Here is a 14925-nt window from a genome sequence, read left to right as displayed (position 1 = left end):
CAAATATATATACAAACATTTAAAAATAGACTAGATAGTCAAGTATTGGGTAGTCGTGTTATTATTTTCCTAAAATGTTTTATTTGTTAATTACCACTGATATTTTTAGATATTCAATAAAAATTGAATTGCTAAGAACTTTGTTCATCTATTTCTTTTGAAATGATTGTCAATTAGTGTTGTAACCCTGAAGATGCATATTTAAATAAAACTATATTATCAAGTGTATTACAATCGGCATCCAGTGCCAATAAAACGCGATCGCCAACATTTGAAGGATAAGCCAGGGTAAAAGGCACAAGGTACACAATGTATGTATTAATTCTCATGGGTATCATCCATATGGCTATTTATCCGGCCCATTACCATCCAATCCGTTCTCTGTCTGTGAACGAATAAACATAACTATTTTGACAATTTTATCTCAATATAATAAATATATACAAAAAAAAAACATTTATTATTTATTGGTCGAGCTTTAAGGTATTCACATATATTAATTTGAATCAAAATAGACTTGAAGGCCTTATACAGTCCGAAAAGATTCCATCAAGATAATAAACAAATTATTTGACATTGTTAGCTGTCCATTTTACCTCATTCATATTAAATCGGGAAATAGAGCAAACATTAGGGAAACAAATCGAAAATTCTCAAGGGACACACTTATATAATGCCATCCAGTATTTGCTTTTAAAATAATACGTATACTTCTTTACTCCATCGCTATTCTTCCCTCGGCGGCATTTATGCTAATGTAAGCATTGAGAACCGTACCTGCGACGAAGGAACCAATTTTATACTTCCAACTTTTACTATGTTATGGAAGTCTACGTTTTATATTCTACAATTGTTATTCTTGTTAGGGTACAGTTTTCTGGCGGTACCATCAGGTGTAAATAGTAAGGGTTTCCATTTCTGACCAGTGCCATTCTGGCTGTAAGTGAAAATATCCATTTCACATCAATTTCGAAACTGGCCAGGGGGGCTTATTAAAGCACAAATAGAAGAGTAATAATAAATCCACGTTAGTCTGTAAGAAACAGTTGGGAAAATGTTTGTTTTCAGTTTTATACAATTAAATGTAATTACACTACACGAGGCACAACGTGAGTACCGCTAGAGGAGAACTCAAATATAATTTTCATCCTTTGATAGGCAAATGGCTTTTTAATATGCAACGAAAGGTTAATCTCAAAACTCGGGGCTTATAATGATGAGAGTCTGGCTTTAGTAAGCATACGTAATTCTTATCTATAAAATATTAGTTAATTATAGTGTTAGGTATCTGCCTAGATAAGCATGCATATAGAGAATTATTATTTAAAACTACTGGAAATTATCCTTAAGATCTGTAGCTGTAAAAAAGTTGTTTCAAATGGAGATAAACTCATCTCAACCTTGGCCTCCTGATTTGCACGATCCACTCTGAAGTCATCTGTATGTGACCACCAAAATATTGCAAAACAGCAGTACTTGCAGTATTGTTATATTCCGGTTTGATGGGTGAGTGAGCCATTGTAACTACAAGCACAAGGGACACAATATATTCGTGCCCAAAGTTGGTGGCGCATTGGCGATATAAGGAATTAATATTTTTTACAACACCAATATCCATGGCCGGTGTTGACCACTTACTAACTGGTAGCCAACAATGCTATAAATAAAAAAAGAAAATAAATATTTAACTGCCGAGTGATTTAACACACTTTTATAACACTGTCTTAAAGGAATATAAGACATCTTGTATTATATTGTTTATATTCTAACGATAACATCTGGTACATAACGTCAGGAGGCCCATTTTCCCGTCCACCTACCTATAACATACAACACAAAAAGTATTAATTATGGAATAACTGATTGAGATGTAGTGAGTTGGAATCAACATCATTATTTTTTTTAAAATAAATGTTAACGCATACGAACCGATTTCGTTACAGTGGTCATTCTTAACGGACATTTACGAAGACAACTGTGTCGAAGATATAATTGAGCAACAAGTGTGTGCACAAACACACCTATACTACACCCTTGCTCATAGAAATACAGCGTGTTGAGATAAACCCGACCGAATGTTCCGCGGCACTAACATCTAAAATTGCCGACATTATGTCTCCTACTGCTATTGAGAATTCTTCAATTTTCAGTGAGAGAAAAGACATGTTTTCGCTCCGACTAAGGATTTGAAGAATCTCCAGGTCTAGAATAATAGGCAGTTACAAATAGATGGCCATATATACACAGTCAAATAACTGCAAAAATATAGAATCGAAGTCAGTGCTTCTAAAATTTTGAATTACTTAAGTTTTTTTACTTAAACTTTCAAAAATGGAACCCTTCATAAATTATATACATATAATGACTTGTAGCTTATAAATAAAGGGAGTAAATCAAATATCAAAATCAATTTTGATAAATATTGAAATACAAATAAACATTATTATATACAAGATTGAAATTGAATCACCGACGAATACCATTTTCATTCCAATCACGTGAACATAGGATTACGTTTAATTTCCGCAAGTGAACATTTATTAAGTCCGATTTTGTATTTTGTTGCTTCAATAAATTCTCATTATAATATTGGTATTTAGTTATTTTATTGGTCTTCTAGAACCAATATATGTTTTTTTTAAAGTTATTTAATAATAGAAAACATTGAGGTATTCTAACGTCAAGCAACTTGATATTGTTTTGTTCTTGTGAAGAGTGAGTTATACAGTGTAACTATACACACCGGTGACATAACATCTGTATAATAGTCCACAACATGGGTGGCACATCGGCATTGTATTTCTTATGGCACCAATGTCTATGGGCGGTGACCACTTTTTTTTCCCTGGTGGTAGGGCTTTGTGCAAGGTCGTCTGGGTAGGTACCAACCACTCATCAGATATTCTACCGCAAAACAGCAGTACTTGTTATTGTTGTGTTCCGGTTTGAAGGGTAAGTAAGCCAGTGTAATTACAGGCACAAGGGACATAAAATCTTAGTTCCCAAGGTTGGTGGCGCATTGGCTATGTAAGCGATGATTGACATTTCTTACAATGCCAATGTCTAAGGGCGTTTGGTGACCACTTACCATCAGGTGGCCCATATGCTCGTCCGCCTTCCTATTCTATAAAAAAAACACCAAAGAAAAAAAATAATAATTGTAGAGTGATTTGACATAGTTCTATAAAACTGTCTTAAGATATAAGATACTTGTATTATATTTTAACGATAACATCTGCATAGAAGATATTATAGAGCAACAAGTATGTACGCAAACAAACATACTACGTCATTCATACAAATCAAGTATGATAAGATGTAGAAAGTATGTAAAATTAATATAATACACTTCGTATTATATTGTTTTTACTTTTTGAAATAGGTTATTCGATTCTATAATAAATGTTGCGAATAATTTTACATTAAACATTTAATTCATTTAAAGTTCACTTAAGTATTTTCATAAATAAACTATATACACGAGATTATATAAATTATAAAGCTTGGACTTAAAAAGCAGTATTCGTTGGCTTTCATACAAATTATTCTCATATAAATTTAATCGTATGTGTAATGATTATCATTATAACACGTATAATTATGATTGACGGTTCTTTTCGTTGTAATCTAAATTTAAAATTGAGCTTTCTTGGTGATTTTATCTTGAAAAATAAAGTTTTAAGCAGCTTATTTGAATAAATAAAATTTTGATTCATTGTCAATAGCGATTCATAATAACTAAACTCACTCTGTATATTGGTAACAATTGTGTTGTTTAACAATAGGATGATATTGGTAAAAAACCCTTTGGTGTTTGTTGAATTTGAACCAATGTTCTATGTAAAGCACATATTGATGTACCCTGGGTTTAAGACTGACACGTGTGCCGTGACTGACATCGCATGTCGCTCTCTTATGCTGTCATGGTTCGCCTCCGCCACCGCTATTATTGCCGTTGTTTGTGCAGAACCTTGTTAAATAATAATAATGTCCTCCAGACCGATTGCCAATCTCAAGAGAAAATCTCAATAACTTTTTATTGGCCCGACCTGGAAATTGAACCTAGGATCTCCGGGTCTGCGGCCTTACATCTAGCCTCTAGACCAACGAGGCAGTAGTTATATATTATCATTATAAAAAAAAATGTATTAAAATAAATCCGTTTTTTATTTATTTAACTCCACTTTAATTTACCATTCTTCAGGTAATTATCAAGTAGATAATCGTATATTAGTACATAAAAAGAGGCGTTATTTAGATGACGCTGAAACCTTTCAGTCGCTTACAGTCCATTAACCATTATCTTTTGAATGCAAACGATAAACCATTATAGAAGTTCATTGATTTTTACGGAAATCTATTTTGAAAAATTTCACTTAAATATAATGTTCATTGGCATGTTAAATATGATAAAATCTTTTTGATAAAATCTTAACTTAGCCAAGTCCCTATTACATATTCAAATTAATTCGTAAAAAATTAAATTATACAATAGTAAAGCTGACAAAATCTAGTGGTATTTTTAATTCTATATATTACCAACAAATTCTATATTATTAAAATTTCATGTCTACAATAATAATTTAACAAAATAAATTTAAGTAAGCTTATTTAAGCACTGGTTGGTTAAGCTAATAAATGCAATTATTTAATATAAATTACGAAAATGCGATAGATAAATCGGTGATTCCCATTTCTGGTCAAATATCTGTTTATTTATTGACAAAGATTTTGAGCTTATTCAGTCATACAGCTCAATTGAATTGACCGCTAAGGGTTCATTACTTCAGACGCAATCTATATCTTCATAGTATATCATCTAAAATAAATTAAAAAAAAATATAGTTCGACTCTACAAAAGCAAGTAAAGTATCTTGTTTAAACGCTCAGAGCTTGTTCCACCACTCTGCTAAACAGTTACTGGACACAAACAAATTGCGTTTCTTTGATCACAGTTAATAAGATGAATTATAAAAATAAATTAAAAACGTGAAAACTACATTGTCAGATTTGAATCAACACAATTTGGTTAAGATTTCTATCCACTATCCACCAACATCTATTACTTATAGTGATATCTATAAACTGAGAACGAACTATTCAATCCATTACGCCAAAATAACAAACAAAATATTAAGAACTATAACAGAAACTTATGAAATATATTATATTAGAATGTCAGATATTAAGAGACATTTGAATTTTATATGCATTCTCATATATATAAATTTTAATTACAAATTCTTGACAGAGAACGTATTTCATAGAATATTAAAACGTGATACATTTTCAACTTGTATATTTTATTTTGCATGTCACATAAAGAGATTCATATAAAGTGAATATTTGTATATGACTATGCAATTTGGTTGGCAAATATTTTAAAAATGATGTACAGTTTATAATTAAATGACGTACTCGTGGTTGAATATAGACCAAGGCGGAAAAATTCAAACTAGCTGACTGTGTAGGAGATATTATCGTAATATACGATACGATATTACTTTACGTGATTTTCGAGGTATGGTTATTGAGAATCTTTTGATAGCCTTCCTTATGTTTGACTGGCCCAACCTGTTTGGGTGATTCAACCCCAAGATGAGTGAATTTTTCCCCTGTGTACAGATAACATTATTTAATGAGGCCAATAAATAATTCACTACAAAAAAATCTTATAATTATTTTCGTACGCCACACTGAACAGTGTATAGAAAATTAAAAAAGAACACGTTATTAAAGATTTCAACCAAGCTCAAATTACAGAGACAAAAACTTGGTTTCTATTTTCAGCAATTCAATTATAAAAATAGCACATTAAAACTCAAGGGTGCTTAAGGTAAGCCTGCGACTATCTCGTAAAATTTACATGTTCCATCCAGAACTGATATATTTGTTATACAAATAAAATATAGCATTATAATTCAGAAAACGTTGCTGGATGAAAGTTCGTGAAAGGGTTGTACCGCTGCTTCTTCATGCACGCAAATCACATCACATGTACATATAGTACCTTTGTGAAACGGAAATACCTGGATAATTATGTTATTACATGACAAACCGCCACTATTATCACAGCATTATCATTTGTCCCGCACTCGCTGACAGCCTTTGTCGTCATTTCAACCTTCTCACAATAGAATACTGCCGACAATTAGACTGACTACAGCCATGAAGTCTCTGAACTATGCTATGTGGAGGGATGAATATCTTATTAAGTCGAGTTCATACAATAGGTTTTAGTTGATCAACTGCTAAAGCGAATTTGAACAAATTTTTCAATAAATTTGAAGTAAGAATCTTTGTTGATTAAAATTAACACGAAATGTCGATTAACGAAAGTCGAATCGTTAGAACCCACTTTTACAAAAGTTTAATACGTCAATGTTCTATAAACATTAAGCCGAATACATGATGAATACTATACTTCAGAAAATATAATTCGTCTGTGATTTGGGAATTACAATTGATGCTAAATTAAGGTTTCGTCTTATATGTTAAACAACTTCAACTTATATGTTATTCTGCGAGCAAAATTTTTAGATCACAGAAATATCAAACTATTCAAAAAAATAAAACAAGAAAACTATTGTGTGCAAGTGGCATCATTATGTAGAATCATAGTTACCAAAAACAAAAGCATTAAATAGAAAGCGTATAAAGACGATTCACACATTTTTATACTGAACATAAACTGCAACGATATGGTACTCACCCTTTCTTTTTTCATAATCTAGAAAAAAAACTACAATTATTAAACTGATTTGAGGGCAGGAAGTTAATCAATACTCGTTGTAATTATTATTTGAAATCCAATATCATTATTAAATTTTTTAATCTTAATTTACATTTAAAAGGTTAAAATTAAACATTGTTTTTAATAATAAGTAATTGTCCGTTAACTCGTTAAAAGCATGCATACATGATAAAAAAATCAAGATGGCCCAGTGGGTAGAACACGTGAATCTTAATCGATGATTGTGACAAGCACCACTGAATTTTCTTGTGCTTAATTTGTGTTTGTCATTTATCTCGTGCTTGACGGTAAAGGAAAACATCGTGAGGAAAATCTGCATGTGTCTAATTTCACTGAAATTCTGCATATGTGTATTCCAACCCGTTGTGGAGTAGCGTGGTGGAATAAGCTCCAAACCCTCTAAAAAAGGTGAAGAGGCCTTAGCCCAGTAGTGGGACATTCACAGGCTGTACTGAACTTTTACATGTGTACCTAGTGAAATAAGGATATTTTCGTGTAATGTAAATAAAAACATGTAATACTGTTGGTCTGTTAAAAAATAAAAATAAGTACGCAAAGTATGCGCAAAATTGGGTGGAACTAGTTTAAAATTCAGTTGCAAGACGGCCCAAAGCCGATTACAAAAGTTAGAAAGTTTTGAACTAACCTATCTTCTTAATTTTGTGTTTCGAATATTTTTCGTATAAAGCAACTTGTTCCAGTAATATTCTTGTTGATTGATATATTGCTCTAAATAAGATCACTAATTAGTTTTATTTGATTTTTACGTAGGGTATATTTGAATGCTGTGACTTATGTAATTATTTCTTCTATTCAACTAAGGTGTCATTTTATAGTTACATATATATATACTAAATGAACGTAGAGCACCTGTCATAAAGAAATTAACACTTATTTTTGTGAATTGATCCATCCATACTATATCCCTAAGGACTATTTATAAAATCTTTGACTCAGTCCATCCATCAGTTTCATTTTACCTTTGCAGTCCCTGTTTGTCGAGGTGTCCACAGGAAGTGGGTGTTGTCTCGAGGTGTTCAATCCTAATTACACTAAGCTAATGGTTTTCAGCATGATCTGTAAATATAAATGAAATGCACTTATTTATAGATTTCCAAAATCATATTATATTGAGTTTTATGACTAGAGTAATTCGTATTTTTCTAACTATTTATCTATATCTTTTTTTGTAATGCAAAATTTGAAAGACTATTAAGCCAATATAGTATAATCGGAGAAGTTTTTTGTATAGAATAGTATTATATAAGTAACAATGCTTCGCAATTTCAGCCACTTTAAATTTAGATTATTATTGACGTGACAAGCGCAAATTTCATGTTCTTGTTGAGTTTAAGCCAAGTTCAAACGAACTATTCTGAGACGGATAGAGCTTGAATGTTTAATGTCTTTATTGTTTTCATAGATCGCTACGTCAATAACTTTGAACTGGTTATTTAATATTTTATAAAGGGCAATATATTTTGGAAAATAGGTCAAGTTGAAAATACTTTTAGATGCCTCGTGTCGGCTAAAAGTTTGAATATTATATGAAGTGTTTCAAAATTACGTTTCCAGTTGTGTTAAAAATTTATGAAAATTTAAAATGCCCTTGCAAAAATATCATTTCAAGCGACGCGACGGTTGGACCGTCGTGTGTCCTCACTTGACGTCCTAGATGACGCGGCTTGTGTTCGTTTAGTACCTATAAATTTATGGATGTGCACTTACACCCTTTAAAAGTTAAACTCCTAACTAAAATGGATTTGAATAGTTCATAATTGCGAATATAAGGATTCTAGGCATTTATCACTATCCTTTTACGTAGACCTCTACGACTTAAGAGCTGTTGGTAATTTGTGGTGTAAGGTTGGTACTATTTCAATTAGATCAAGTGACGTGAGAAATCTTCGAAATAATGTATTTTTCTGTCGCTGAACCCCGTGCAGAGGGCCACCGACGCGGGGAAAAGGCACGCGCGGGTAACACCAGATGACCCCTCACCTTGAACACTTATAGATAAAAAAAAATTAAAACTGTTTTCGGGAGCTGATGAAATACAATAAAAAGATGCACACAACATTATTATTGTATTTTTAAATTATGATATGTTTTATAGACAAATATTGTTATTTTTAATATGATGACTATATATTCAAATAAATAAATTATTACGTACTCGGCGTCACACACAGATACGAAGAAGGCTGCGAGTAGATACCACAAACCGTCAATTCAAACGTTTCTGAAGTAGGAACCACACAGTTGCCTGCGCTCCTTTTTTCAGTATATTTTCTTTTGAATCGGCGTCAAATCATGCAGCTAATGATGTAACTTTGAAAAAGATTTGATATATTCGATAACCAAAAATATTTAACTTAGAAAAAAACCGGTATTTAATTATTTATTTATTACATTTTAATGTATTCTTAAATATCATTATAAATTAAAAGTTTTATAACAAACCATAAACATATTTACCGTGAATGTAATTACGATTATTTTCGAAGCACGTCATCAAAAAACAGAGAAAGGCTTTTGAAGGAGCAGCGCCTTGATGACGCTGCTCAAATGCTCTCTCTTTCTTCTCTATTCTTTTGTCTTTGTCTAGCAGTGCGATATATATTACCTGTTACTTGACTACTTAAAACCTTAATGAATCATACACCTTTGTCATGAAAACCTTATAAAAATCTATTCAGTAGTTTGACTTTCATGAGTTGACAGCAGAAGGTCCAGTAGAAAAGGCGCTTGCCCGTCATCTGAGATCCTGGTAGGCTATTCAACAATTTGGGTCAAGTCATGAGTGAGAACTAAAGCATGAGTAGCCTTCCAGCATGGTCAATTTTGAAAGAATAACCATGATTTATAGTTTTTTTTTATAGAATAAATAGGCGGACGAGCATATGGGCCACCTGATGGTAAGTGGTCACCAACGCCCATAGACAATGGTATTGTAAGAAATGTTAACCATCGCTTACATCAGCAACGCGCCACCAACCTAGGGAACTAATATGTTATGTCCCTTGTGCCTGTAATTACACTGGCTCATTCACCCTTCAAACGAGTTTGCACAAAGTTTTACCACCCCCAAAACCAATTCCGCGTTAGGAAACTTCCATTAGGAAACTCTCCGCGACTAAGATGGTCAAACAATTGCTTCGTATCCAAGTTAACATTAAAATATTTGTGGAGGCACTTGTAGACTTGACTCTGATGAACAAAGTCGATACCTACCACCAACATGGAGAAGGAGGAGTCCTTCAAGCAGCGCAATCGGTGACGGCAAACATCCGTCCTGAAGTACAAGCACACTCCGGCTTTCGTTTTTAAGGATTCTTCAAGCATGTAGCCGGATAATTAAGGTAACTGGTATCGACAGGACGGAGTATTTGTGTCTCCGTAAGAAACAACATTGCTGGCCACGCTGGATTAAGCTGCTAAGCGGCACTTGAACAAGCGATTGAGAATAATCTATTTTTGTTTTCAATTCATTGCGACGTTATATAATTTGTCATACACTTGCTTACGATTAGCTCGTTGGTGAAGATGTGTTCGATCCTTTACATGATTTATTTTTGAGTATATACAGCGGAAATGTAGGAGACGTTTAAGTTTATTCAATTGAGTATTGAGTATGAAGTCTGACATATATTATTACTCATTCAATTGATTTCTTTTTTATGAAATGTCTATAAACCTAAACAAAATGTCTCTGTGTGATTTCAAAATAACTGCTTCTTTTAAAAGTAATATGGCTATTTGCGAGTTACTCAAACCAAAAACAATATATATTTTTATTTTTGTCTGTCTGTTTGTCAGGACTAATTTTTAAAACGGCTAAAAATTACAAATAGGTTAACTTGGATGAATTATTTTAAGAAGTATTTCCAGGTTCCGTTTATTCTTTATTTCATAAAAATCGGTTGAGTTATTAATAGTTACAAAAAAGTAACGTAAGTTGCTGCCATTAGACTATATGTGGCGGTGGCGGTTTCGTCTGATTGTTTCGATTCTTTTCTTTTATTTAATTGCAATTATTAAGACGGTTTTGTTCTGTAAATTTTTTTATAGGTTTTCAGGTTACCTTAGTTGTAGGGTTTAGTTTTAACTTTATTTATAGTTTAATTAGATTAGAAGGGTTGTAATTTATTTCAATTTGTTGCTGCTGCTTTACGATTGACAAATACATATAACATGTACAGGTGTAAGTCAAGCCAGAGATATCGTTGTCCTAGCAAATGGAAATACTACACCTAATATACATAAGGAGGCGTTACAATATTTCAGTACATATTCAATTAATAGTATAATAATAATCACACTAATATTTGAAATACGAAAAGTTGTGTGCGTTGTGAATAATAGTTATCTTTTCTAAATCACATCTAAAATATGACATAATTAACATATTTTGGTCATTTTATCAAACTATTAATAATAATGCGTATAAAACAGATGATATTAATAATGCATATATTATTTGTGCGTTAGTTTAGTACCCGAATGTATGTTACGATTTTACTATAAAAAAGAGTAATAAAAGTGTCGGGGCCTAGATAAAAAGATTAATTCAAGAGATATTTTCAGTGTTATGCCGAGATGGTCCAGTGTTAAGAACGCGTGAAACTTAACCGATGATCGTGGGTTTAAACCCGGGCAAGCACCACTGAATTTTCATGTGCTTAATTTGTTATTACAATTCATCTCGTGCTTGACGGTGAAGGAAAACATCGCGAGGAAACCTGCATGTGTCGAATTTCACTAAAATTCTGTCACATGTGTATTCCACCAACCCGCATTGGAGCATCGTGGTGGAATAAGCTCCAAACCTTCTCCCCACAAGGGAGAAGAGGCCTTAGCCCTGCAGTGGGACATTCACAGGCTGTTACTGTTTCAGTGTTAATGGGTATAGAAATTGAAGCCTTATCCGTGTTTTTGTTAAATCCCATCATTTTATCGACGTTAAATTGGCTTTTTAAAGTTATTTAGTGGACAGAATTTTCGGTAGTAAATGGTTTTAATCGTGTCTTCTATTATACGAAAAGATCGAATTTGATTTTGTTTTTGATAAGATGAAGTTAACACGACCGTACGTTACGTAAGAATTGAATAAAATCCTAATAAATATAAATTAACGTTTCTTTGTTTGTTTGTCGTCTACGCATTCTCTTAAAACCATTCGTCGAATTGTGATGAAATGAAATATTATATATTTATATAGATAAATTAATTAAAGTGAGTTTTTCAGCTTTCTTCTGAAGATTTCAGGACCAAATAAATATTTTTTTTATTTGTATTTCCTTTCATAAGAACGTTTCATAAAGGTCCTTGCGATGTCGGACCGTGTTTTTTGATAAAATAATTTTATTAACTTTACTTAACACTCCACATATACGGTTTACTTCTTATTTCCCACTACATTTTCTTTTCTATCATAATATTGAATAGACCAATCAGTAATGAAATGTTTGTAAGGCTTTAAAGTGGCATCGGTAATCCCTTTCAAAGGTTCAGAGGCTAATTAGCCTTTACATTTTCTTTGAGCTTCCAGTATTAATAGCACAAGAGTCTTGTTTCGTTTCACGTTATATTGAATCATTGTTTCTTCATTATCTTCTTGTATTTAAAATAAAGCAAACTTATATTAAAATTTTGCGAAAATTTATATCTTGTATCAGAACAAATGTAAGTTATAAAGTATGTTTATATGCTATATGATATATAGCTCTGATCTAGACGCTATGATATGGATAGATACTGAAGAGATTTATTATTATATATCTTCCAAAGTTACAAGAAATTCATGATGGATGCGTGAGAAATAAATAGGGGAAGAAGTTGTTCTTTTCACAAGGGAATAAAAATCTTAACTCCCAGGGTTGGTGGTGCATCGCCGGGGCTAGTTGGTCTCTCTGTATCCCGGGAACCCAACTAGAATTGGCGGTCCGCATAAGCGGGTAGTATGCGTAAGTGATCCCGTGACGCCCCCGAAGAGACCACTACATATTTTTAAAAAAAAAATATAATTAAATTAAAAAACAACTATTTATAGTTAAAGATTCTATATATATTTCCACGTTGCGACTTAGACGAATCAAAATGTTTGTGGATTTAGCGCATTTAAGGAGGTTCAGTGACGTCTCATAGATCGAGTATATGCCGAAAGAATGACAATGACGACACGTTTATTTACTTGTAGTATGTTATTGCGTCTGATAGCGTTTTATATTGAAATAAAATAGAAATAAATAAGAACTTCATTTAGGGCAAAAACAAGTATTTCAGACACATAATCTTAATTAATGTAATAAATGTGAAAGTGAGATTGTTCGTTTGTTTTTCGGTTCGACGCTTTTACGTTTCAATTACTCATCCGATCATCAAGAAATAACGTCGTCAGGCGTATAGAAAATTACATAAGGTACCTGATTCTTGCCTCTGCTAATACGTGGGCCTTGCTGCGGGACTTATAGAAGTAATAAAAAATATTTTTTATCATTTTTTAACAAAGCAATAAACAACAAAAACTAAATAAAATAAAAATACAATGTATTCATAGAAAAACGCACATTCATAATAATAAAAATATTATGTTACAGAATCTGCCACCTTAATAGATTTTAAATACCATACCATTGAGATTTTACGTTGAGTGAGTTTGAGAGCCCAAGACTAATTTTCACTGGTATCCTTCGCGGCTGAGACAGGCCAAGGCAAAGTGCCTTTTTTTTAAATTTAATATATTCAATTAATATAATAATAAATAAATAATTATATTATATTAAAAATAAGTAACGATTTATATTTCAAAAATAAAATGATAATAAGAGTAAATAAATATGGATGACAGCGGGAACTAAATTTCAGTATCCAATGTTAAAGATAGAACCAGACACCCGCGTGCGCTGGCAACAGGTTATTATTACTGGCAATAATTTATTGCTTTCATAATTAAATACAACAAATATAAACTAGAATGCTATGTAAAATATTGCATTGTTAGTAATGTCCTCCTAACCGATTCCTCACACTTAGTTCGGTCGAGGGAAATCCGACAGGTAGAAGAGATTTTAGACACAATTCTATGCTTTTGGATTTATATTACGCTTTCTGTTACACGGGAGGGCAAACATTATGAACTTCCAAGCTCTGGGCTGCTACTGTGATTTTTTTGCCAGAAAAACCGAATTACTATAGTAGGATAAGATTTTCGGGTACGCGGCAACTATATTAAATTTATAATTTGTGGTGCATTAAATATCAAGAATGAGGTTCACATAGACACAATATTAGAAGTTATTCACCTTTTTTATAATGTTTAACTCGAGATTATTCGCTATGGTGAAAAACCTAAAATAAACAACGATTTAGTAATAAAAAAAATTCTAGAGTTCACAATACGGATATGATAGATAAAATATTTCTAGAATACTCTATTTCAATTTGAAATTGAAATTTCAAGAATATCAGAAATACGTATTTGGAATATATCGATATTCCAAATACGTACGTCGGTATGATCTCAATAATCGTTTAATCCGAGAGACGCCTCTAATTCTGCTCTGCTCAATTTTCGTGTTAAGTGCATTTCATTTGGTTGAAATTTATCGGACATAAACAACACCTCAACCTGCTATTAAACAGCGTAGTGGAAAAGCTCAAATCTTTGTTATAACACAAGTCTTTGCCCAGAATTAGTTTTCATTGTTACTTTAGTTGTTTTCATTCCAGATCATTAAACGGACTTCTAGAAATAATTAACGAGCAAGACCAGTGAAACAGCCGTACGTTCTAGAGAATTAGTCCCAGTCTTTTGGACTTTAAATTAATTATTAGGTATGTACTGTTTATCTCCTTTTATTGTATATTTAAATAACAATAAGAGTAATTTGTTTATTATATATATAATTTGTTTTAACATTATTAATGATTTTAATTTTAATCTATTGAAAAACGTCCCCTGGTGGATCTGATTTTGTCGGTACATACGTTATATTATATCATTTTTTAGAAAATCGGGAACAATCATATTTATTGGAGCGTTTGTAATGACAATTGAACTGTTTACCGGTATCTGTGTTGATTTTTTATCGTTACATATAGAATTGTTGCAACCAAATCATCGAATGAAATGTTACTCTTATGACGCTCGAAGAAGTTGTATTTTAATA

The 14925-nt window shown here is 32.1% G+C and overlaps 1 protein-coding gene across 5 annotated transcripts in view; it reads left to right on the top strand.

The window, feature by feature from the left end:
* Positions 1-14925, top strand: part of LOC126780534 (tissue factor pathway inhibitor-like) — a 55210-nt gene that overhangs the window by 6558 nt on the left and 33727 nt on the right. Inside the window, exon 5 of one of the 5 annotated variants that reach the window (XM_050505113.1) lies at positions 14486-14546. The exons of 2 other annotated variants lie outside the window; for them this stretch is intronic. In XM_050505113.1, the coding sequence (XP_050361070.1) occupies positions 14486-14531 (46 nt within the window). In that variant the 3' untranslated portion in view covers positions 14532-14546. Of the gene's footprint in view, positions 1-2150; positions 2369-3998; positions 4048-14485; positions 14547-14925 lie in introns of those variants that run through there. 2 more of the 5 variants (XM_050505115.1, XM_050505114.1) reach the window with 2 other exon arrangements.

The sequence above is a fragment of the Nymphalis io genome, chromosome Z (assembly GCF_905147045.1).
Source record: "Nymphalis io chromosome Z, ilAglIoxx1.1, whole genome shotgun sequence".
NCBI classification, from domain to species: domain Eukaryota; kingdom Metazoa; phylum Arthropoda; class Insecta; order Lepidoptera; family Nymphalidae; genus Nymphalis; species Nymphalis io.
This window is presented reverse-complemented; position numbering and strand designations above follow the sequence as displayed.